At 36.8% G+C, this 27,005-nt stretch overlaps 1 protein-coding gene across 8 annotated transcripts in view; it reads left to right on the forward strand.

Annotated features, from left to right (window-relative positions):
- Positions 1-27,005, forward strand: part of ERBB4 (erb-b2 receptor tyrosine kinase 4) — a 1,100,930-nt gene that overhangs the window by 1,064,300 nt on the left and 9,625 nt on the right. For 5 of the 8 annotated variants that reach the window (XM_070489795.1, XM_014851360.3, XM_070489801.1 and 2 more), the window contains one exon: positions 26,791-26,838. The exons of the other annotated variants lie outside the window; for them this stretch is intronic. In XM_070489795.1, the coding sequence (XP_070345896.1) occupies positions 26,791-26,838 (48 nt within the window). The remainder of the gene's footprint in view (positions 1-26,790; positions 26,839-27,005) is intronic. 8 annotated transcript variants of the gene reach the window in all.

Consider the following 27,005-nt stretch of genomic DNA (forward strand, 5'->3'; position numbering starts at 1 on the left):
AGCTGCTCAGGGTTTCACTGGTTCTGATCCTGGGCGTGGACATGGCACCGCTCATCAGGCCATGCTGAGGTCGCGTCCCAGATGGCACAACCAGAGGTACTCACGACTTGAATATACAACTATGTACTGGGAGGTTTTGGGGAGAAGAAGGAGAAAAAAAAGAAGATTGGAACAGTTGTTAGCTCAGGTGCCAATCTTTAAAAAAAAAAATAGAATGTTGATATTTATCCAGCAAGTTGATAGATACAAATGCAAATAATACTAGAAAACACTCATCTAACTTATAGTTGTCATTATTATTATTATTGTCACACCCCCTTTTAATATTAAGCACTTTTATCAAAATAATATACCGAAAGCACTTAGTCTAGTGTGATATAAATAAGAGAACATGAGAAGCTATCTAACTCATGCAAACTTTAATTCTCTACGTCTGTAAAATGGGGATTAAAAAATTCCTAACAGAATATTGTGAAGATTAACTTTTTAGTATATTTAAGTATGTTGCTCATTGACGGACATGTAGAAGATGCTCAGTAGTGTGGAAATAAACGAAGACCAACCAAATGAGAACAGCAAAGGCTATTTATTCAGAGCTCGCTATAGCAAGGGAGTCAGCCCCTGTCACTTGTGTTTTGACAAAGACTCAAAGGCGGACAGAGGAGTGGGAAAGCTGTCGAGTGGAGAATAGGGGCAGCTGCAGGTCTGCTGAGATTGCAGACTGCTGGCATGGGGAAGCTGCGATCGGGCTGACTAGGAGTGGGGCTTCCTGTGTGGTTGGTTACGGTGCATAGTTGGCTTTCTCTGGTTGGTCCTAAGTTGAAAGTGAGGATAAAAATCAGGGAAGCTGTCAGTTATTAATCAAGTCCTGGCCATTTGGCGCCGATCATTACAGAAGTTATTGTTTAGCTTCCTGGATTGCTACTAGAGATGGCACTCTGGCCTCCTGCAAGTCTGACATACTTGCACTGTATGTTTCCTGGACTGTGTACTGTATATATGGTTTCCTGTGCAGGTTGCTGTGAGTTGTGGCTTTGACATCTACTTTTATATGATCTGGCCTTTGTCCGTTTGTACGGTCAGTCTATCAGTAGGTTTGAGGATCCATTGCCACCTTTATTCTCTCTTGATATATTTATTTAAATGCACACTACCTGATATTTTCAATTAAATATTCAGTACTGTTTTGGAAATTCTGCATAGATTTTTTTTCTGTTAATGTGGACAAGCTTTGTCTCTTTTTTTGGAGTCACGTAAATTTATGTTTGTTTGGTATAATCAATTTATATTAAATGAAACATCAATGAGTAAAAACGGCTAAAAAATGATGTGGCTTAAGATATTTTAGCTTTAATGATATTAGAAAATTTAGTTCAATGTAGAGGTATTTTTACAGAGGAAGACATAGTTTCAATTGTAGGATCATTCATTCATTTGTGGTGAGTAGATTTAAAGAATAAGTGCTCCACTTCATTTTAAAACATCTCAATGGACTCTCAATTATCCAGGCCAGAGGAATTGTAGCAGCTGCGCATTGGTGGAGCAGGTGATCCACAAGGGATCTATCACTACAATTTAAACCTTTCTCCACTTCTTTCCAATCTACTAAGAAATAACTATATTAACAGATTTGCATTTTCCTCCTCTTTTTGTCCTTTCTCTCCTAGGATGGGTATGCAAATGAATTGAAAAACTGGACAAAATGTAGGCAAGATAGGTGAAAGTTGAAGAAAAATAAAGGAATTTGATATCTCAAAAAATCTGATCAGTTCCTAAATAATTGAATATAAGCTTAATAGTTGACTGCTGAGAAAGTACGATTCTATATCCTTTTGTTTGCACCGCTTTTGCTTTGCCTTCAGATTAGACTTCATAACTTTGATAAAGATATTTTAATAAGGGAGTCACACACATTGTAGCAACTTTTGAGATTTTTACTAATTCATTACTAAAAAAAAAATTGAAATCTAAGAAATCTTTGGTCTCCCCAGGAGGATCTATGATATTGTGCCATATATGCTAATGATGTATAAACTAGTAGAAATTCAAGCAAAATGATAATGCAGACACAATGACATCATTCTCAATAATGACATTTGAAACTATGAAAGTTTCAGTTGAGTTTTTACTTTATAGTTCAATAAATCAAAATCATGACTTCTTATTTTTATGAAATAAAAATAATAATAGTTATATCAGCTAAAGCGTATTGAGTGCTTACTATAATTCAGGTACTATGCTAAGTGTTTTAAATTAACTATTTCACAAAGCCCTATTAGATAGATACTATTTGTCTCATTTTAAGAGTTAAGATAATTGAGCTGTGGCAAGTTTAGATAACCTACAAATGATAAGGGGCAGAGTTAGAAATTGAGTCCAGCCTTCAATACTCCCACATGGAGGCCATATTCCTAAAATAACAGAGGGGCCAGAGGAAGGAAGTTTCTTATTTCAAATTTCTATTAAATTTCTTGCGACTTATGGAACTAATGCTTTTCATTCCCTTAATGGTAATTGCATAAAAGAAACTAAGTTGACTGTCAGGACTCTCACATTCTAGAACTAACTCTTTGACACTTTAGCTTTGGTCATACCACTTAACCAGACTCAGTTTCTTCATTTCAGTCATGAGAAGATTGAACTAGATCACCTATAAGCTCCTTCTAATTTTAAAACTACCTTTTCATAGAATGGCTTTTCAAAATAATCATTATATTTTATGCATTTATATTTTGTTCTAGAGAATATTTAATTGGAAAATGATGACAAACATTTTAGGTTACCTCTATAAACAACTTTTTTTCTCACGTGATTGAATATAAAAGAGAAAACACAAGTTAAGGAAGCATCTCATAGCTAAATGATGTAGTGGGAGAATTTTGCGATGATATAACAAGGTTACACTAGTTGCAATCTACCAGGGATCAATATCAATTTTAACAACAGCTGCTACTTGATGATAAATGATTGTAGTCTCAGGATATTGGTTTTATATTTCTCCCAAAATTTGTCAAGGATTCCTACTTGGTATCCTTGATAGGATGCTTGGGATTTTTTTAAAAATCTAGTCAGCCAGAAGAAGGAACTCTTCCTATTAAGACACTCCATATCACCAGGTATTTTTTTGTCCCAAAGTGTTCGCCATCTAAGTAATAATCTTTTAAGTTGTTCAACTTATTATGAAAGAGTAAATGAATTAATATACTGAATGTTTATCATGGGCTAAGCTGTGTTGGGCAGTGAGGGTACAGAGTTGCAAGACAACAATTCTACCCTCAAAGAGTTTATATTCTAGTTGAGGAATGATAATCTGAGAGCAATATGCCAGATAACACAGGAAAGAGACAAAGGAAACCAAATCAGCCTAACAGGCTTAGAAAGTCATTTTAGCTGTGTTAGTATTGGACGATGAGGATCTGGCTTAGAACGGAAGTAGAGTTTAGGAAGGGTAAGTCTCAAGTGGGTCAGAAGGAAGGAAAAAACCAAAATGAAACAAAAAACTCAACAGAACAAAGGCAAGAAGATGTGTTTTTAAGTATACTTTTAAAATCCTAGTTTGGGTAATATTTCTCTCTTGCACATGCTTGAGAACTCTTTTGCGTTATCAGAGGAGGTGGGATGGGTCTTCTCCCAATGTTCCTATTTTTTGCCAGTGTTGTGAAGGCTTGAAACATGGCTTTGAAATCTCTTGCTTCCCATTAAAATCATCCAACTCAAAACAAAACCCTTATTTGGCCTTCCCGAAAAACAGCTCTCCAATTCCTATCTTCTGTTTCTCCTGCCATGCCTCTAATTCAGGCCTTCATCCCTTAACAGGAATTACTACAATATCACCCTATCTGACATCCACAGTTGTTTTTTTCCGCAAATGGGTGCAATTCCACATGTAATGTCTACGTTGTACTAAAGGAAAGACAATATAGTGAAGATTTCAGGCGCCTGATAATTCATCAGCACTAATTCCTTTCACTTTATTTTGTCCTCATCTATTCAGAGTACGTCTTTCATTTTCATCAATGGGATAAACTTGAATGATATATGTTATATTAGATTTCTCTTTATATGATAGATAGTCCTATTGTCTCTAACAGTTGAAGGATTTTTGAACATTTATCCTAGGAAATGCCATGGTCATTCCAGTTGACCAGTCACTGCAATTTATTTTCCACTACCCTCTAGCTCACATACACAAAATTGCCCAGAGCTGCAAGCATTATTCCAAAGTCAATTTCTTTCAAAATATAGATCATGTTGATGCTTTCTGTTTTAGTTTGGAGGTGTGGTTGGGTAGTTGATTTATTTTAATAAAGAACTATCTCTCCTTATGCATTATACATTTGTCTTTTTTTTCCTCAATAAGAACATAATAGCAAATTGCATTTGCTTATTCTTCCAAGTTCTTAGACGTTTCAGGGATATCAAAAATAGTTCTGATCACTTGGATTTTCCACTAATTTGAGAGTATCCCTCTCCTTCTCAAATGTTTAACATACACACAGGAAAATATCAATGTCCCTTTATGCAATATTTTCTCCAACAATGACATTAAAATCTGGCTATATTATTTTAGTTATACTACTCTTGATAAGCTTTTCTTTTCTTTAAAAAGCATTTTTCCCATTGCTATCATTCTTTTATTTCTCCCAGACTCCCTAAGGATTTTCATAGAGTTTAGGTTGTGACATCTTGTTAAACATCATGATAAACCCTTTATAGTACCAGGTCCGGATTCTTCGTTTAACCCTATATTTAGGAATTACAACCAACATTAAACTATTCTTCAATTTCTTAAGTAACAAAGAGATAATTTTAGACTTCTTTCTGAATCGTGTCTCCAGGTTTCATGAAAACCATTTCTAGCAAGTCTGGACTTGGGGTAGCGCCTCTGTGTTACAGTCAATTATGGTTTTCTCTACAGTTGTTTCTTTATTCTTTAGAGAATCTGCTTTTTCTGTTGGCAAATGATTGCCTATACACCCTTCAACATTTTCCCCATAATAAATATTACTCTTATTACTTCTCTCTCCAATCTATAAACACTTCTAGTCCTCTGTAGGTTTAAAACTAAATACTAATGCCTATAAACACACGCTTGCCCATTAACAGAGGTGGAGTGTTTCCTACAGCATGGCAAATCAGAGTGACCCCTCCCCGAGGCTGAAGTGTCGATAAGATGTTTAGAGTTTCCTAACCTCAAAGCTGAGGAAGGAGAAGTGGTTGACGGTAAAGAATAAAAATATTTAAAATATGTTATTTACTGTACATAAAGTTTCACACTCCCATTTATCCACAGACATCAGGCTCTCCTTACCATTCTGACAACATAATATTCTTCCCTCTCATTTGCCACTTCCTTTTCCTTCCTTTCTTCTAGGATGTATGTCCTTCTCTGGATGCTTGTTTCAACTAGATTTTCTCTGAATAGAAATATAAAATGTGATTTGTCCTTAGCCCAAATATGTAGATCAACTCTAAGTACAGTAATTTGCACCACTGAGATGGCCCATTGTAGTATGAGGTGGATATATAAATAATTATATACTCATAGAATGTCAGAGCTGGAAGAGATCTCAAAGCCCTGCTAGTACAAACTCTCTCATTTACAGATGTGTGAAGTGATCCTGGAAAAGATAAAACCCATAGCTCAGTGTCTTTTTTCCAAGGGAGAGCCGGGCAGTCATGCTCTAATCTCATGTCGAACTCTGACACTCAATCCTCTGTGGGTTCTGTCTGATTTTTTTACTGGTCAAAACAATGGAAATCTTGATTTTGCCTTCAAGTCTAATGAGATTTAGCATCAGTTGGTTTAAAAGTCTCCTGCTGGGAGTGCAATGAGAAGCCAGGGGCCCTGCTGCTGTTTCACCTCCTCCGTTTCTTCTTCTGTGAGACTCCCTGTAATCAACAGTTAATGGCTTAGGAGGATCAAATGGAACTGATAGAAACAAAATCGAAACAAAACACCAGGGAGAACAATATCTGTATTGGGACTCAGTAATTACATGCTTGAGGATAAAATGATCCTTACAAGTCTCACAAATGTTTCAAAATTATCAAACACAAACCTAAGTATAGCTACCATTTATTGATCACATATTTATGTGTTAGATTCTGCTCTAAGCTTTACATTTATTACCCTTAATTTTCACAAAAAAGGTAAGGGGAAAAGATTACCATTGGCATTTTACAAAGGCAAGAGCTAAAACTTAGAGAGGCAAAGCCTTTTTGCTGAGGCTTCCAGCTTGTATGGGGAAAAGTGAGATTTGAACCTGGATCTGCTCGGTCCACAGACTATGATTTTGACTCCCACCCTTCATTTGATAAGACATGCAAAACCAATATCTCATCACCAATAAATGACAATTAAACAAAATATAAATAAAAGCCTGGTAAGTGTTCAGATGAAGTTCATTAAAAAAATAGCTGGTTCAGATTTCCAGTTTCTTTAATGTTTTTTAAATACTTGGGACAATCTTTATGAAGACATTTTTTTACTCTAGCCTACAAAGTAATATTTCAAAAAGTACCCTCACCCCTCCTCGAATCCTTTGAGGATTCAAAGTCCACTACAAGCAATATAATTATAAAGTCATAGAGTCACTTTCATTCTTGGAACATTCACAAAAATAAGTGATAGCTGAATAATGCTTTAAGGTTTACAAAGAGCTTTGACATATGTGGCATTTTATTTTCACACCAGAATCTCAATTACAGGGTAATTGAAATCCCTGATAGTAAATGACTTGGTCACTTCATTAAGAGCTTGGTCACTTGAGAACCAAACCAGTGTCAGGTCTTCTAATTCCACAATGAGTGACCGACTTATCTATTAAATAGTGTGTCATCTGACAGAACCTCTTGTAGTCATCACTGTTTGTAGCTTCTTGTCTGTACTGGAGTTAGACACTACCACATGGGTTCTTACAAGCCTGAGCCAACATGGACCATGGAAATGTGTCTTTTTTAAGGAAAGTCTGGTGTTAAAGAACATTTCAGTGATCTTTATGAGATTATTCTACCCTTGAGTAATTTTCAGCTAGCATAAGAACCCTTTCTGAACAATCAGACGAGCCTTCTTCCCTTCTTTGTTCAAAAGTGCTAAAGAAGAAAATCAGAGCAAAGAAAGGAAACTAAGAGGAGGGAGGGGCAACAAGAGATGATACTTAGATTTGGCATGTTAATGAATGTTTTATCTAAATCATTTAGATGGTTGTTTTTTAGTGTTATTGCCACCAGATTCCCAGCTCTGCTGTACATTTTTGGAAACATCTCATCAAGAAGTCTATTCTTTACTGTACTAGACCTGGAGAGCACAATTGAGAGTTTCTTTACCCTTTACACAATAGAATTGGGAGATTATCATCAACTTTCTATTCATATTTTGTGGAAGTTACTTAATTCATGTATGTAAGTATGTATTTATTTATTTTTACAAATCCGTCTTTGTCTGCCAGAGCTCCCTGCTCAGGCCAGCTTGCTACGATGATTACTCCTGCAAAGCCTTGAGAGAGAGATGTTCTATTTCACTCTCAATAAGGACTGATGGCATTTTGAGAGGTTCAGAATATCCTTTGATTGCTCCGTGAAACAGAGGGGAGGAGATGGTTGTGGATAGTGGGGGGTGGGTTAGCTCATCAGCTCTCCTTTGTGCATGTTCTGCAGTTGAACAGACCCTAATCACAAGCATCTTGTGTTTCTGTCCTTCCCTCGCTCACCTGCCCAAATGAAAAGTTCCCTTTTTCAGTTTGGAATTCTGACATATCAGAGTGTTCTAAGGAGAGGCTCATTTATTCTCTGTAGTTTTCACTCAGACACTGTAAACGAATGGCTGTGGACCAGCCTCTTATTACACTTAAGCAAAGGCTGAATTGCGAGATGGCTAGACCAGCAGGGGAAAAATTCCAAATACCACGAGCCAATCTCTTGCTGCAAAGTGTTCTACATGGTGATGAAGAAAGTATACTGTAAATCAGAGAGGAAAGAAATTGGAATTTTAATTCACAACCAATTTAGTTTGCTTTTTCCAACAATAATCATAGGCATTGTTTAGTAACATCCACATTTAATTGTTTTCCCTCCCTGGAAGAAAAAATATATGTTTAAAATTCTTGGCATATCAGAGATGTTGAGATGTACGTAATTAAGATTCATTTCGAAGAGACTGGTATACTCTCTTTTGAGTTAGAGCCAGGAACTGTAGTTCTGTGTTAGAGAGACCAGGCTCTTGGATACTCTTGATATGACACGATTAAACTTATTCTTTTACTGCTAATAATCATATATATTTATAATAGTATGAGATAATTCAAAGAATTAAATAATAATAGGCGTACCTATTATCACTCATTATTTGCCAGGTATCACATTAAGTATCTGATATTTATTAGTTTATTTAAGTTCATGAAAACCCTATGAGGCATTGACTGTTATTATTACCTATTTTGTATGTGAGGAAACTGAGGCATAGTTATTACATGACAGAACCAGGCGGCCTAGCTTTGCTGTCCCAGAGAGTATGCTCTTTACCATATCACCCATTGCCTCTCACTCTGCTTCTGACATTTCTCTGCTGTTTTGTCATTACTGTAAGGGCAGTCCTCAGCACTTGCAAGATGAGATCAATTCTTTACATCAGTAAAGAATTTTACCTTTTGAATTTTTCATCATCAAATTCCTCACAAATATTCATTTTGATCTTTAAGGGACTATCTGAATAGTCTTACTGGTAGCTGCTTATCTAATTTAGACTTAGAAATTTTCACTTACCTCTGTCAAATAACAGATTATTTCAGGCAAGTAGATGGCAAAAATCATCTATTCATTCAATCATTGAATTATCCGATCAAACATTTATTGAGGCTTCTACTATGTATCTAATCTCATGGTTGCCTATTAGGGCCACATGCAGTCCTGCTCTTAAGAAATTTACCAGTAAGTAACTAGCTAATAAAATGCAATGAGAAAAGTGTTATAATAGAGACAAAGAATGTGTAAGGGGTCATTTGAACAAACTGGTCTTGTCAAGCAGGGTAGTGACAAGGTCAGATTTGCTTCTAGTGAGAAATTCTGTGAGTTTTTCAAATGTGAAGTAAAATAGAGACTGATTATCTCCCGAGGCAAAGGAGATAGCAAACTGATGGTTTTGAAATAGAATCAACAGGACTCGGGTACCAAGTTGGATGTTGCAGAGTGAAATGGAGAGAGAAGTCAAGATGGCTCCCAGTTTTCTAATTGGGAGATTGAGAAGATGTTAACATTACTATTCCTGTTTGAGAATAGAGGATGTAGAATAAGGAAATATAATTAATATTTTGGAATTTAAATGGATACAACCATTAGATACTCAGGAATGTGTGTCTAGACTTTGAATGAAGTTAAGTCTAGATTTGGAAGCCATCAATATTCTTGATTCATGGCATACTGGTATTCTTTTTGAGAGTATTTACAGTAGAATGCAGAACTAGTAGAGAGAAGAATACAATTGACTAAAGAATAAAAGCAGGAAGTGGGAATTTCTTAGGAAAACTCTTCTATGTGAAGGGAGGAGAGGAGATAGAACTGGAGTTCAGAGAGAAAGATGGGTCAGAGGAAATTTTCTAGAATAATGGGCACCTGAACATACTAAGAATGGAGTGAACTAGTGAAATCGTAGAAACAGAAAGTAGTAGGAAATGAGAGAATAGGGAGAGAAAAGTCCAAGAGAAGTTAGAGAAAATTAAGTTCCAATATATTCAAAGAAAAGTTCATCTTAGGCAGAAGGAGGTAATCTTTGGCATGAGGAAACTTAAAAATGAGATTTTAACCCATCTGTCAGAGGAGGGTTTCTCTGTCTCCTGGGAACCAGGTAAAATTTTATTCAAACTAAAATTTACAGATGGAAGACATTTAAATGGTCTCTCCATTTTTTTCTTTTAATTTACTGGGAAAAAAATGCTTATTGAGGTAATTTGTTAAATTGGCAATGTGTCATACCAGAACACAGGCTCTGAGGTCTGACTGTCCGTATTTAAATCTAGGCCTCAGTACTTATTAACTGTGTAGGCTTCGACCACTTACTTAACTTCTCAGTTTCCTTTTCTCTACAATAAGGATAAAAATAAAATCTACTATGGTAATGTATGAGGGTTGTGTGAATTAATGCAAACAAAGCACTTCAAACAGTAACAGCTAAATAACTGTTAGCTCTTTTGTCTTCCTAGGCTCCAATTTCCTCATGCAATGCCTCTCTCCCACACCCCATTGATTCCCACCCCTTCTTTGATTTCCACAACTCAGCCCCTTCTTTCATCTCCTCAACCACAAAAGTAATTTGCAGCAAGGCTTTATGAGTTTGGTAGATTTGATTGAAGATAGAACTGGTGGACAGGACTGAAGGGTCACATCATAGACAGCATAGTCATCTCCTCTCTCATCCTTTTCTCCACTATGCTTTTCTCAGCTCTATTTCCTCTCAGGTTTATCTCAGGCTCCAAATTTTTTTTATTATTACATAGTACAATTTTTCCTCCCATCTGAAGCCTTGCCACTCAGCTCTTGGTTGATTCACCTTCCACCCCAAGCACTTAACCAAGATTGTTTTCTTTTTGTAGTTTTTAGCAAGTCAGTTAGTTGTCTCCCAAGAAATATTTTAGTCCAGTTATAACAAGTTTTCCATTTCATTATGGTTTAGAGATAAAATTGAGGAACTCCTAACGTAGAGATGTTTAGATTCTATTCTATTATATAGGCAGCAAGATTGTTGTCAGAAAGGGAGGAGAACAGGGATGTGTTATGAAGCTGAAATAGATCTTCTAAGACTTGGGGAAAATGCTGTGGTGAGGTACATAAACAAAGACTAATGAGGGCCAATAAACCTAAGGTCTCACCCTTCTACTCGAATGAGTGATTGTTCACTAGCACCAAGGGAACTGTGAGCAAGGGAAAGAGAAAAGGGTTTGATATATCAAAAGTGGAGAACTGGTAGGGCAGCTGCTCCAAAATAATATGGAAGCTAAAGGAACCAAAGGATATGCTGAGGATCAATGAAGTAATCAACTGTGCGGTACAGGTAAGTTCTTCCTTTTCATCTATCTATCTATATCTATCTATCTAGTTATATATAATTGTGTACCTACTATGAACTGAATGTTATATGGGTTCTTTACATACATTCTTATAAAATATTATACTAACAAAAAGAAGGAGGCATTCTTTCCCCATTTTAGACTAAGGAAATTGGGACTCAGAGAGGTTGAGTAGCTTGTGGCATAGCTAGTAAGTGGCACAGGATTCAAATCCATATCTCGGTTACTTGAAAGCTCATGCTGGTAAAATAAAGTGTCATGGAATCAATTGAGGAGCACACAAAAGGCAGAAGAACTGACTGAACCACAGAAAGGGAATAAGTGAAGTGAATGACTAGAAGGCTGTGGTCTGAGAAAAGTATATTTTTTAAAAATTCTCTAACAGGAGTTTCTCCTGGTGATAAGATGGAGCCATGTGATAAAGTGAAGTTGAGATAAGATCATAGGCAAGGAGGAAGCTCAGAAACCATAACGCCCAGATATCTGTTCAGTGGTATCCATGGTGACAGGGCTGGGGAATGAGTCAGATATCACTGAGGAATCTGAGTGACACCAGTGTACAATCTGAGGGTTGGAAAGTTCCTCCAAAGACTGAGGATAGTAATCACAAGGATAAGGACCTGTGGAATAATCATTTAGCCTGAGCCTCAAAAAGAGATGAGTTTGAATGAATTTTGAAGAGCTATGAGCTGGAGATTTAGGGCCTATCAACCCTGGTTCTAATGCCTGCCTCGAATCCCAGAATGAACATTCTCCTCTAGAAGGTATATTTGACTGAAGCCTTCTGGATATGCAGGCTGAGTGCTCATGAATGCCAGATTTCTGATAAAGAATAAACTGTAGGGGACATTCTCTGAAAAGTGAGAGTAGACTCAGGCAAATTGAGATACATCACTGGGAGTAGGGGAGGAGCCTCTTTAGGCAAAAGAATACAAAAATGAAAATCTGACTTTTTCAAAATTTACCAAATCACAAACATGTGAACCTATGACTCAGGCATAGAAGGGGCTATGCAAATTGAAGGCCCTGAAGCTTCAAGCTTCATTGTTTAAGGGAAACTCACCCTGGGTAGAGGAGGTGAGAAAACATGCAGGAGTGAGGGCTGCCAGAGGAATGTGTTCTTCCGGTCAGTTAGCATCTTAGTGAAAGCTCCCTTTGGGCCTTCCGGTATTTAGAAACTCAAGATGGATGGGGTGGGCCGCAGAAATATAATAACAAAGAACCCTTTATTTATTGTGCTCTCTTCCTCCCTTCTGGAGAAGGAAAGTTCAGCATTTTTAAGCATTTTATTTGTAGGCTGATAAACATTTCATGAATGTTCACTTGGCCATATGCTTGGGAGGAGCTCGCTACTTGTTTTTCCTCTTCTCTTGACCAGAATTTCCAAGCGAGAGAACATGAAGGCATTTCAAAGCAAATAATTCACAGCCTGGGCTTGTGTCAAGTTCTCTTGGAAATATCTTCTCCTCCTGCATAATTGACATCCAGTAGGCTTTTGTATGGCAGAAAAATCCTAGAAGTGCTGTCAGTGTGCTCATATTACTTCTAATTGCTCTCACCTGAGCTTTTGGTTGCCTGCCTTTCAATAGAATTTAAGAGATCAGTCCTAAGAATGATTAAAATGTCCTCTTCTCACTTATTGTTTTTGGCAAAATTGGAGCCACTAGGTATCTTTTTAACACTTAGAGAAGTAAATTTGTGAGAAATAAGAGAGGTGAGATAACAGTATAACTTGTTGGTTACACATTTAACGAGCTTGTTACCCTAAAGGACCATACAGATGAAATAGACACAGTTTCTAAAACTCTTGGATATATTCATAAAAGATAAAAACAGTAAAGGTTCCTAAAAGAGCCTGCATTGCCTAACATTTATGATTTAGGGTGGGAAAGACAACCATACCCTCCTTTGTGATTATACTCATAAGATCAAGTGTTAATATTTTCTTTTGTCAGAACACAGCTGTGCCTTGGCTTAATATCTTCCTTTAGAAATGACAGATAATAATTGTGCTAGGATATAATAAAGAACAAAGTGGCCTGGGAAATACACCAGGGACTTTTCTTGTTTGTCCAGTACATTTTTTTGTTTGTTTGGTAGTCCTTGGGAGAAAGCCCAGCATATATAATATGTGGGAATGTCTAATCTATTTTACTTTTCCCAACTCCAAGTCATTTATCAAATTATTTCAGGTTGCAAATCTAAGCACTTTTCTGTAACTTAGCTACTTTCTTTCTAGGATGTGCCTTTCTGAAAAATGTTTAGGATGCTTTTAAAATCTATAAAGTGCTTCAATTTTTAATTTATTAAAGAGGCGACACATAGGACTTGTCTCTCCACCAAACAGGGTATGAGAGCTCCAACATCTCCTGCCTCCCCATGTGCCTCTCAGAAGGTGCCCGCTTTCCCTGAAAGGATCAGCAATCGCAGGGAAGAAAAATTCAATCTCAGCACACATCCAGCGCCGAGCACTTCTCCTTGGCCTGTTGACAGTGCCTCGGCATGAATTCTGAGACATGTCTTATTAGGAGTCTGTCTGGATGCATTCAAGTGTTCAGGAGAAGTGATTCGAGGCAGTCAAGGCCAACGCAGACCCTGCAGAGGTGTGAATTACTAATGTTTGTGTTACACTGACTCTCTCACCATCATCTAAAGAAAACAAAAGTAATGAAGATTTTATTACAATTTAGCATAATCTCTACTGTTAGCTCATTCAGTTTATTTATTTTAATTGGTAAAGGATTTTATCATTCGACTTTTAATACGCACTTTTCCGTGACTAAATGGTGAAGGCGTTCTGAGGGATCCTGCTTTGATTTACTGCTGCATTAAAAGAAGCATATCATTATTTTTAACTTTCAAAGGAATGTTGTCCAATGACTTTAAATGATGTATTAATCAATATACATTCAAATGAAACTTGTAAATTATTTCCAACGGTTTTATTTACATCCATAACACCAATCATTTTTGACAGTTGTTTCAAATGAAATGCAGGATACCAAATTGGCAAAATAACCTCTATCATCACATAGACAAGTATGTAGCTGTATGAATAACTTTATTCTGGTGTACAAGGAACATAGACGTATTTGGTTTGCAGCATTTAGCATGGTTTTATGTGAGTGACACTTGGACAAATCAGCATTTAGCTGTATTTTCTTTAACTTACTAGAAAAACTACCATGTTGCACATTTATGTAATACAGTACTTTATTCAAAGATATTTAACATGAATGTGAACTTACAAGACTCATAAAGCAGGCAGGACAGACATTAGTATTCCCATCTTACAGCTGAGGACACGAAGCTTTGAGGAAAACTTATCTATGGCAGCGGAGCTGTTGCAGGGCAATTCTCTTCCCTGCTCAGAGGGCTCTCCTGCAGCTTCTCCCCTTCCTAGAGACACATACTCTAGAATTTTGATTTAGAATTTTATTTACTTGTAGCTTATATTATTCAGCCATGATTATCCTAAAAATGTTTTTTGAAAAATCTGAACTAGGTCTTCCCTATAGGTGTCTGTATTATGTGCCACAGTGTGGAAATGTAGGCGGGTGGTAAGTACCACTTAAAAAGGATACTTGTAGGGATTTGTTTTTGATCTTATGAGCCAGAACTACACTTTCCATCTGCCTACAGGCAATTTATCCTCCAGGTCTGTCTTTCCTATTGTTCCCGGTCAACAATTTATATTCTTCAGGGGTGAAGCTGAAGCCTGAGTTTCCTAGGCCTCCAAAGCATCAGGAAATATACAGATGTCTCAGGGGAGTGTTGTCACACTGGTGACAGAATCCTGAAGTTTTATAATAGATGTGAAACATCCATCGCATTTGGAATCATACACTATTTGTAAGGATACGTTTTTTTGCCATTAGAATTAAGATGTCAAACAATGCCTCCAGAAATACTAACTGATTGCAGGAAGAGTGAATGTACGAGACGAGATAGAATATTCGGACAATTGTATAAGGATTCAGTTTCAATCTAGGACTCACCCTGAGTATCTGCAGAGGAAGGTGTGCGTAATGTATGATTTGAAGCATCCTAAAATCCTATATTCTTTAAAACACATCTGACTGGCTGGCTGAAGGCCCTGATAGTCTCATAGATAGAGCCACACTTTGGGTTTAATATATATTTCTATCTACCCATTCTTTGATTCAATATACTTTTATGAACATTCACCATGTCTCTATATATTATATATAATATATATTTCTATCTACCCATTCTTTGATTCAATATACTTTTATGAACATTCACCATGTCTATGTTCCTGGCCTGTGCCAGGTATCAAGGGTATAATCAGACTTTAGAGTAAGTCCTCTTCTAAATAGGCTCTTAGTCTAAGGAAGAAGACATAGTAATGAGTCAAATAAACAATTAGAATACAGTTGATAAATTCCTCATGTGGGGCACATAATACCTTCTTGATAAATATTTTTGAGCCAGTAATTAACTGTAATCAGGGTAAAGATAATTTTCCATGGGATTAATGTGTAATCAAGGCAAAGAAGCTAGAAAGAGCATTAAGGAAACAACTGGAGCCTGGGTAGAGGCCTGGAAGAGAGAGAGGTAATGGACCATCATAGGAACTGCTGGCGATTTTGTTGACTGGAGGCTTATGAGGAGAGAGTGGAGAGGTGATGCTGGAGAAACTGGCAAGGACCATAACTACCAAAGCCTTCAGTGCCACAAGAAATTGAGACTTGATTTATCAAGAGACAATAAAGGGTCTTGTAGGTTTTTAGACAGGAGAATGAAGTGTGAATATTAGATTGAAGTGAAGGGAAAAACTAACATCAAGTAGAACAATTAGAAAATTATTACAGTACTCTACTGAAGAAATGAGGTCATAATTACATTTATCACATGTGCCTGTTTTCCCTAGCAAGTCCTGATTTACTCCCATTATCCTGCCTTATTATTAATAGCACTTTCTTTTACCCTCAAAGTATCCAGGTTAAAATGATAAATTATATGGTACGTTAACCACAGCTAAACTAGTGTCAATGAGGCTGGAGGGAATGGTTGAATTCTTGAGGTATTGAGACACTGGGTAGGTCTTGGTAGAATGAGTAGACTTTGGATGCTTAGATATGAAGAGTGAGATAGAGGAGAAGTCAAAGATGACACTAAAATTTTTGACTTGCACAAGTAGGTAAGTTGTTGATACCATTCACCAAGCCAAGAAAGATAAGAGAATTATGTTTGGTGTAGGAAGAGACGTACCTTTCAGTTTTAGAAACATGACATTTGAAATGCCATGGAACATTCCAATGGTGATATCAGGCCAGCAGATAATCATATGGTTATGAATTGGTATTCAATAGTTCAGCTGTTACCTGAGTTAGGCCAATTAAGTGGATGCCCTCTGGCTTAGCTAAAGCCAAGTCTCTGAGGAGAACAATGTAAAGAAGAGAGGATGCTTTGGAGCATGAGTTACTGACTCAGAATGGAACACCTTCGGTGGGAGGACAGTAGGGTTGCGTCTCCTAGAGACTGAGGGCAAGAACCAGTGGGCTCTGGAGTCTGTTCGAGAGGACTAAAGAATAGGGGCTTAAAATTGAGAGGTCAACCAAGGTGAGGAAACGTTGCGATCAGATTTCACCTGCTTTAGAGCTTCACCTGGCTTGCCTCTGAGTCGGTTGGCAGACATAATCTATGGATACCAAGAGGGTTTATTTTTGTCCCCTTTAGTAAACGATAAAAATATTTTTCTAATTAGTCCTACTGACTTTTGCTTGTTGGTAACTAACGGTGTGACCTTGCGGAAAGTTACTTGCTGTCTCTACGACCTTGGCTGGAAACAAAGACAGTGCGATTGGGTGATTCCAGCATCCATATCAGATTTAAATTAGATTCTCTAGTTTCTGCTCTATTTTACTTTTTGCCTCTTTTATATTTTTTACAGTATTGACCTTTACAGTATTAACCTTTTAGAACTTAAAAGGAAATTATTATGACCATGATCCTGGCTAATCTATGTCGACTTTGGCAGCAAACAGTATAAAAGGGAATCTAAGAAGTATTGGCCATTTTTTATTTTAGGAAATTCTAAAGAGGTTCACAAATAGATGCAGGAGTTCTTTGTATACTTTCTTCTTCCTTTTTAGAGGCAGCGAAATAAGATTTGGGGCTTTTTGAAAATGGTGAAAGCTGCTTAGACTGTGGTCAGCAAGGAGCTCTTGGGGAGAACCTTTTCCTCTCGGGGTGCTGCCTTCAATCCGATACTCATTTTGGCTCAGACCAGTTGTAAATACCAGCCTGTTTCTGTGAAATGTAACTGTGTTTGCTCTGGGCTGATGGGACTGCCATGTGCTGTTTGCTCTGTCGTAGCTGTACCCAGTATCCACAGCACGTTATTCAGATCAGCTTACGCGAACCAGCGATCCTAATTCCAGGTGGACTCTTAGAAGCCTTTTTACTTACAGCAACAGCTGTGCCACCTGGTAGCTCAAAGAGCAGTGGTTGGATGAATCAACCGTTGTTACAAATTCACTTTTTATCTGGTAAACAGTTTGCATAAACCAGCATAACTGAAGATATTTCTAACCTGGTCCACACTGAAATGACGTGAGCACTGAAAGTCTTCCCTGTGTTGTGTTAAATTGTTTGCTCATTGCCAACACCTATCATTTAAGACGCTGAATAAAATCTACATGCCAAAATTTGATTTATAAAATTTGCAATTCGATTTCCTGTAATATTTGTTTTCCATCTCCCAATACACAAGCTATGCCCTTCATATTTTTTACTTTCTCACACATAGATTGCTCTAAATACTACCATTGTTATTGTGAATATATAATAAAACTTCCTGAGCTTGGATTATTGCTAAAGAGGAAGTTGAAATATAGAATATTTCACTATTGCCTTATTATTTGCAAGCAAAAATAACTCCAAATAACCGCTAAAGAAATTTCTAAATAGAACTGTCGTACATGGTATTTTAGTGAACAAGATTCATTTGCTGATAAACAATATCCACGCATAAAAAAATGGTAAAAACAAAGCAAAATCAGGTTCACAAATGAGCTAACAGCCTGTAAAAGACAATGTGTTAGTCTGAGTGGGTTAAAAAAACCTTTCTTATCTTGTTTTAAGTTATTACTTTTCTTAGTGTGTGTATGAATACATATGCGCAGAACCTAAAATTGTGTTACTGATAACACAAAAGGAAACATATTATACTCAGGCCAAGGCATAGCATTTGAAATTCTAAAGTAATGGCGTTCAAATTCAGAAAGTCTATAGTTTTTTCTCTCATTCTCAATTCAAACCTGCCCTACAGGTTACTTAATTTTTTTTTTTTAAAGATTTTATTTTTTCCCTTTTTTTCCTCAAAGCCCCCCAGTACATAGTTGTATATTCTTCGTTGTGGGTCGTTCTAGTTGTGGCATGTGGGACGCTGCCTCAGCGTGGTTTGATGAGCAGTGCCATGTCCGCGCCCAGGATTCGAACCAACGAAACACTGGGCCGCCTGCAGTGGAGCACGTGAACTTTTAATAAACAATGCTTCTAATTAACTTATGTACATCTTTTATTTATACTATTTAATTTTAATAGGGTATTCCTTTTGTCTAATAAACTTATAGCCTATTCAATAAGAAAAATTGATATCTGTATGTCTGATAATCAAAGCTCCATTAAGTTCACTTTAAGAGTATATCAATATGTATTTCAACTAAAAACAAATGCCATCATGATCAAGGCCATATTAAGGAATACTGATTTTGTCTGGAAAACATAAAAGATGTACCTCTAAACTTTAAAACTGACCTTTTATCGTATGTTAAATGTCATTTTGAGTCTGTAAGATAAGATGAGATGTTCGTTAGATGGGGTTCAGGGAATCTTGTTTCTAGTATTGTTGCTAACTAAACATGTGACTTGAAAAATTCGCCTAACTTCTTAGAACATCAGTGTCTCCATCTGTGAAATGAAAAGTTTAAATTATAAAATTTCATTTCAGGGGTCGACCCTGTGGCCGAGCGGTTAAGTTCATGTGCTCTGCTTTGGCAGCCCGGGGTTTCACCGGTTTGGATCCTGGGCGCAGACATGGCACCACTCTTCAGGCCATGCTGAGGCGGCATCGCACACAGCACAACCAGAGGCACTCACAACTAGAATATACCGCTGTGTACTGGGGAGCTCTGGGGAGAAGAAAAGAAAAAAGTCTGGCAACAGTTGTTAGCTCAGGTGCCAATCTTTAAGAAAAAAAATTTCATTTCAAATTGTATTTTCACTAGTCACCATCCAAATGTGGTCTTGCCCTCCGAGAACATATAATCATTATTACGTATATGAAATGATACTTCATAATATTCCATTTAGAAAAAGGAAAGGAAGAAAAATTGGTTAATATACTTTGAAAAGTTTTATGCAAGAAAAGTTTATAAGATGCCTTTGCTTTAATGCTAATCACACTTTACAGTATCTAACAATCAAAGGTGTGGGCTTAAGACAGCATATTCATTTACGTGCAGTTTGATAATTGAAAGCGATCTTCCCCATCACCTGTTCTATAGCTCTGTTCCTCTTTTTAGAGTTAAATAAACTCAGAGCCCAAGAGACTAAGGAATTTGTTAAAGGTCACACAGCTTAGTGGCAAAATGTTCAAGAATACAACCCTAGAGACAGGAGGACCTCGCTGACCACTTGTTCCAGGTCTCTAGCATTTTTGTCCTCAGTTTCCCTACTTCGATGCATTGTTCGTGTACTAAGAAGTCTTCGTTAAACAATCTTCATGATGTTGGGATGAAAAACACTCAAGCAGAGACAGACAACTTTAGGATTCACTTGAAGACTTAGCCTACCCAAGAATTTGGACATAGTTAATTGTTTCATTTTGACTTTTAAACAAAGATATATTGCAACTGAACTAGACATTCTTAAGAACAAGTTTAAAAAAAAGGTAGAAAAAATGTCTGTACCCTCTCTAACTGAGAAGAACTGTTGGGAGGTCTTTAAGAAAGCTCCTAGAAGTTCTCCTCTTTAGATTTCCAGCTACATGTGTTAACTAGTACCTGAGCGATAATTAGAAAGGCTCAAATATCACAATATGCTTGTGAGCAGAAATATAAACATGCAAAAGAAAGTTGCCAGAGGGGCCGGCTCCGTGGCCGAGTGGGTAAGTTCGCGTGCTCCGCTGCGGTGGCCCAGGGTTCGGATCTTGGGCACGGACATGGCACCACTCGTCAGGCCACGTTGAGGAGGCGTCCCACATCCCAAACTAGAATGACCTGCAGCTAAAATATACAACTGTGTACAGGGGGGTTTGGGTGGATAAAGCAGGAAAAAAAAAAAAAAACAAGATTGGCAACAGTTGTTAGGTTGTTAGCCCAGATGCCAATCTTAAAAAAAAAAAAAGAAAGAAAGTTGCCAGAAACCAACAAACAAAAAACGATTTAGAACTTGCACCAAGATGAAGAAATATAAATCCTGTGTGATTACTAATTTCAAGAAGGGTGACAAAATTCTTGTTGCTTATCTTGACTGAAGCTAAGGAATGTTGGCATTAATGTAAAATCATGTTTCTTGATACCTTTTCTTGTTTGACTGTGTTAATAACGTTCTTCAACTTCACCATATCATACGAGCAGAGACTGAAAGCAGAAAATTATAAAGTGAGGAATTTTCAGCTTCATTTTCTTGACTCATCTAGCCATGGATATTTTAAAGGGGAATATTCTTTTGTTCTACTGATATTTGGAAAGGGTATAGGAACTTCTGCCTTGGGAGACAATAACTTACTTACCCTCAGTCAAGCAGGAAGAGGGATTTATTGACTACAACCTGGACTAGGAGCAGTAAATCCATGAGCAAGAGTGCTGTCATGCAAAATCTTTGCACTCTCCGCTTATTTAAAACCATCTCCTGCTTCAGAGTTGGCTTTGCTTTTGGCAAATAGGTAAGTGTGTATATTTATTATGTATGTGTGTATATATATGTATATATTATGATAATTTTAGATCAAGAAAAGAATGTTAGGGAAGAATATATATATTCATATATATATGTATATACATGTGTGTATATATGTATCCTCTATTAGCTCTTAACATTCTATTTATAGTTTCCTTTTCAGCTTCAGTCCCTGTAGTTAATTAAAATGCAAATAAACTGGGAGGGGCAATACCATAACCCATTATCAGTATTTTATAGCTAAGGCTAGTGAGTTTTTCAAATTCCTCCTTGAGACTAGTTTTTCACACGAAAGAGAAACCATGGAAACTTCTTTGAGAGAAGAGTTGAGGCACTATGCAGGGGCAGAGGGAGGGCCAAGATAGAAAATAGAAAGTCAAAGTCAAAATTTACATGTGGCACAGTGAAAGGGTAATAGATTCAGAAAGCCACCAGTGGCTGTGTGAACATGGGAAGAACTTTCAACTTCCCTGATCCTCCGTTTTCTCATTTGTAAAATGGGAGCCGTAATTTTTAATAATGCTGTTTACCTTGAAAGGGAAAAGAATAAATAAAACCTAAAATAGTCTGCAGCATATAGTAGGCACAAAATGCATGTTAATTTCCCTTCCTCTTTCTCAATTTTCCTAAGAATAGTTGTATATTCATCTATGAAACAGAATAGACCTTATAATAAATGGACTTTGAGAACTGACATAAGAAAGTAGAATTATTAATGTTTATACAAGGCACCATGTCTATATAATTTGTAAATTCCGTATTGATTCTCATTCATGTTTATTGATACCATTCATAGCTTCCTTTGGTTAAAAATTATTTTCAGTAATAGAATAGATGAGAGATCTGAGAAAGATTAAGTGTTCTAGGGTTAGTAAGAAGTGGACAAAGGATGAAAGCCCAAGTTAATATTCCTTCAGCCAGATCACACAGGGTCATTATTATTTACCTATTTATTATAATATTACATCAGTATTACATGTTTGTATTATTAAATCATTATTTATTTTGTGTGTAGAGTAAAAACTTAAGATTTCTTTAAAAAAGCAGTCTCCCACATAATCACACCAAACAGATAAATAAATACCTTAATAAACACATACACAAATAGACAAAAACATTTTGTGTAATATATAGGGGGGGTGTGTGTGTAAAGCAGCTGCTTAGATGGCAGCTTCCTTCCCTTGTCCTTACTACTTTTTGGTATATGGATACATTTTGTTTGTTTCCTTTTGGTTGCTCTATGAAAAATGAAAGTTCTAAATCTAGATGTCTCCAACACTGGTATGTTGAACTCAATTGTGAAAAAGATATAGAGTTACAGCCATGCATCAGGAATGGTACATAATGCAAAAAACATTTTATCTATCTGATACTTGACCTGTGAAAATGCCCATCAGAGTGTTAAGAATACAAGCCAGAGAGGATAAAATGTTGAGAACCCTTAGTAGTTACTATGTGGAAATGTCTAGGGATAAATTAGTGCTGATGGATTAGCAACATCTTACAGAGACACATTCTATTTTAGTTAAGAGGATTAAGAATATTTCTTGGCCTAGTGTTTCTTGGCCCTACAAACTTTGATCCTATTAATATTGAGAGTAACAATTACTTGAAGATTAAAAAAAACCTCTCTCATGAAGCACATGTTTGATTGAAATAGAAGTTAGGCATTAATCACATATTTGTTTTCTAAGAAGATAGATTTGTATGATATTTTAAAAAATATATCACAGGACACAGTCCATCTGGTTAACAAATTACAATTTCTCAGAAACAACATTAAACAATACAATATTTCAATTAAAACAATAAATATGAGAAATACAGTGCATACAATGATGTAAAGGTTCAAATCTTTATCATTCTTTTATCATTAAAGTAAATTTTAGGACATGATGTATGCAAAAATGCATTTAGCACTGTATTTGATGTATTTGCTTACATTTGCCTTCTCTATAACCTCTGGCATTTGAGTCCAAGTTAATCATACAATATCCCAGTGATACTGTCTCAAAATTAAACTTGACTCTCTCCATCAGTCTTACAAATGCCCCCACCAGGAACAAAGTCTGTATCGCCTGCCAGTTCATAACCCACCTCTTTCTATCTCTGTCCTGCTGGCAGCAAATGCCCTCACCAGCTATTGAACAGATGCACCCAGTGCTGCTCCCCGAAGATGCGCAAAGCTAGGCTTTGATGGACAGCAGAAAGTGGCATGATGAAAACACAAAAGCAGTTTAACTGAGAGCACTGCTTTATTCTGCCTAACACTTTAAGGTCACTCTAGCTCATTCTGACTGTGGGGATCTTAATTTTTACTCAGCCAATTTACTCGCAGCTGTCATTCTTTCCAATATGAAAAGTTCAGCTCTTCAAGTGTGGGGAATTGGGGTATGTGGCAGGCGGGGAATGAGAAGAGCTTGTTGCAAACTAAAAGCAGCAAAAACAAGTAAAATCTGGCTTGGCTCTCAAGTACAAAAAGTTATTTTCAAAGCCTATAAATTATGACATAGTGATTAACATGTAATTTAAATATATTTAAACAACAATTCTATCACATTTCCAGCCCGGCTAATTGGCCTCACAGATGTTCCCTCGTAGCTGTGTTGCCCTTCCAGGAGGAAATGAATGAGGTGCTTTTTATCATGGAAAACAGAAAAAAAGCAAATGGGAAAATGGAAACAGAAATATAAAAAGCAGCCAGTAACCCTAAAAACAATGAATGCTGAAGGGGCTTTGCTTAGCAATTTTTCCATTTTAATACTGAAAACTAGGAAAAAGCATGAAGATGCTTCTATTACTGTGATGGTGTCTGGCAGTATATCAGACGTAGATTTGGCAGGTTGCTGACAGGAAGACTTGTCAATGCAGGGCCAGTGGAGGCATTCTAAGATGGCATGGCCTCACTTCATCCTGGAACACGCCAGCTGCCAAAGGTCTCGTTATTTTTTTTTTTTTAAAGATTTAAATTTTTTCCTTTTTCTCCCCAAAGCCCCCCGGTACATAGTTGTATATTCTTCGTTGTGGGTCCTTCTAGTTGTGGCATGTGGGACACTGCCTCAGCGTGGTTTGATAAGCAGTGCCATGTCCGCGCCCAGGATTCGAACCAACGAAACACTGGGCCGCCTGCAGCGGACCGCGCGAACTTAACCACTCGGCCACAGGGCCAGCCCCAAGGTCTCGTTATTTTTAATACAACACTTTACGGTTGAAGGTGGCCTAGACCATATATAAATATAGATAATAAAGTATTTCTTGATGAAGAATGACTTGTCAGTTATTCCTCTGATCATTTATCTCTGAAGTTTTATAAAACGCAAGATGCGCAGCAAAAACACTGCAATGCTATTTCTTCAGCTGAGATTCTAGTTGAACATTACCCAGTACAGCATCTCTTTCAAGGTAAGATGTCCAAGGGACACTGGTAATTACTAATATTTTGGAATACTTTGCCTTCTAATATGTAATCACAGAGTTGAAATAAACACACTCCAGCCTCATTTCACTCTTGCCTTTTCTTCTAATAAGCTCAGGTAATGTTTGATAGTACACTGTAAATTCAGAAGGCCAGTGGCCATGTCTCTTCTAGAGTATCATGATATCTCCAGCATCCATTGCACTTCCCATGCTTTCACTGTGAAGATTTAATATTTGTTAAATGTATGCTCAATCATTGGGGGTTAATGATAAGGTAAGACCAAGGTTTGTAATATGATAAAGTTCCACCAGGCAATTGTCACATTTTCATTCCATCCCTCTATGTTACATGTCACTGGAATACACAGAAAATCCCTTTGTCAAATTTTATGAACAAATGTATTTGATTTCATATCCTTCTAAAAGATAGTAAAATATATCTATATTTAAGGTGATGTGGAGAATAGGTAAGCATTTAAAATGCCTCTTTGATGAATAGCTTTGGCATTCTGATGGCTTGATTTTAAAAATCTGATTTGGTGGATGTGACTAGTTAAATTCCATGTATCCTCTGTATTTGTATAATAGTGCAGAGCGTACAAAGCTCGTTTATATACATTATCTTACTTTGTCTTCACTAAGAATGAGGTAGAGAGGCCAAGGATGAAAAATGAGGGTCTGAGATATTTCATGAGTGACCACATCACTTGTAATTGGGAGTGGAGCTCAGAGCTTCTAGCAAATCATAGAGTAATTTGTCTGTTGTATAATACCACCTCCTATGCATTGCATATTAAATATCTCTCTAACTTCCCATGTCTTAATCTTCAATGTGTTGTTATGTAGAGAATTAAGGAGGTATTTTCTATGCCGTCATGTAAGTGACTCAGTTATGGGGAGAGTTAAAATGTGAATCGACTGTTCAGAACTCAGGGTTCAGAACTTGGCCCTTGGTTAGTCCAGCAGACTGAGTTAATTAAAAGAAGTTGTGATATCTAGTTGTTATTAATTTACATTAAATAGTTAATCTCCATGGGACTGTATTCTTCTTACATTGTTTTATGAATCTCTAAATTGTAAAGACATTGACCTGGGATAATATTTAGCTATATTCCATAAATGATTCAATATGTTGTAGTCTTTGAGGTTTATTTTAGTCATCTCTATTCACTTAAAGCCAGAATGTAGCAAATGCAAGCTTAATAAAATCAGCTGGGTTTTTTTTTTTTTTTTTTTTGAGGAAGATTAGCCCTGAGTTGACATCTACTGCCAATCCTCTTACTTTTGCTGAGGAAGACTGGTCCTGACCTAACATCTGTGCCCATCTTCCTCTACTTTATATGTGGGACGCCTACCACAGCATGGCTTGCCAAGTGGTGCCACGTCCGCACCCGGGATCCAAACCGGCAAACCGCAGGCCGCTGAAGTGGAACATGCTCAGTCAACCACTGTGTCACCAGGCCAGCCCCCAAAATCAGCTGCTTTTATCTGCACTATTGATTATCTCCAGTGCCTAGAAATGTGTTTAATGAGTGAATAGTTTTATATTAAGAACCAGAGTTGGTATTCATACAACTCCCTCTACTTACCCTAAGGAATATTGTCTTTAATATCTATCATATTTTTATATCCACTTTTATTTAGTCCATAGGCTGGAGTGATAAGCTATGAGAATATAGATGTGTTTTTGGTTTTTTAAAACTGAAATCTGATTTTGACTGATTTTAAATACATGAAAGTGATATATGTAAAACATGTTTCCAGGAAAGGAATTGATTTTCTAAGATTTTCTGCTGTTTATTAACTTTAAAAAAAAAGCAATACTGAAAAGAAAATGGTCTCCTTTTTATAAAGGAGAAGCTAAAAGGTCGACCCTTTGCTGAAAGGGTAAAAAAATACACTTAACTCGATAGCAAAAATTATTCCAGGCAAACTGAAATCCACTTCTATCTCCTTCTAGATAAGTTTCTTCTTATAAGAGAAAAGTTCATGCTGGATATGTGGTCATTTAACACGTGATGAAGGATCAGTTCCTTATATACAACTGAGGTTAATCATTCACTGCTTTTCCCTTTCTTCCAGGGTTAATCAGAAGAATATTCATTGTCAACTTAATTTTTAATCCATCTAAAAATTTTACTTTTTCTATATAATTTTCCTTTTCAGGGATTGAATTTAAATGTTTAATATCCTCAAAACACACAAATAAACTCGCTTGTGGTCAGAGTGCACAAATTCACCATTTAGCAAACTCCACTGTGGTGCATGTTTTCCCCCTTGGTTCATACAAGTCGTGTGGCTTTTCTTCTTCTTTTCTTTTTTATTTTTTTTCATTCATGTCACCTCTTATTATATCCATCATCCCATTTTTCTTTCCTATTAGAGTGACATTGGACACAGCCCTCCTCCTGCCTACACCCCCATGTCAGGAGTAAGTATTTCACAGTCAACCTTCATCTTTTAGGGTTTTTGGTCTTTGCTTACCATGTTCCCTCTCTCTTGTCTCCTCATAATTTCCTCAGTTTACCTTTGCCAACAGTGAATTAAGAATTTGCTGTAGATTATGTAGCTGCCACGGCAGATATGTTTTGTCTCAGT

The sequence above is a fragment of the Equus asinus genome, chromosome 19 (genome assembly GCF_041296235.1).
Source record: "Equus asinus isolate D_3611 breed Donkey chromosome 19, EquAss-T2T_v2, whole genome shotgun sequence".
In the NCBI taxonomy this organism is placed as follows: Eukaryota; Metazoa; Chordata; class Mammalia; order Perissodactyla; family Equidae; genus Equus; species Equus asinus.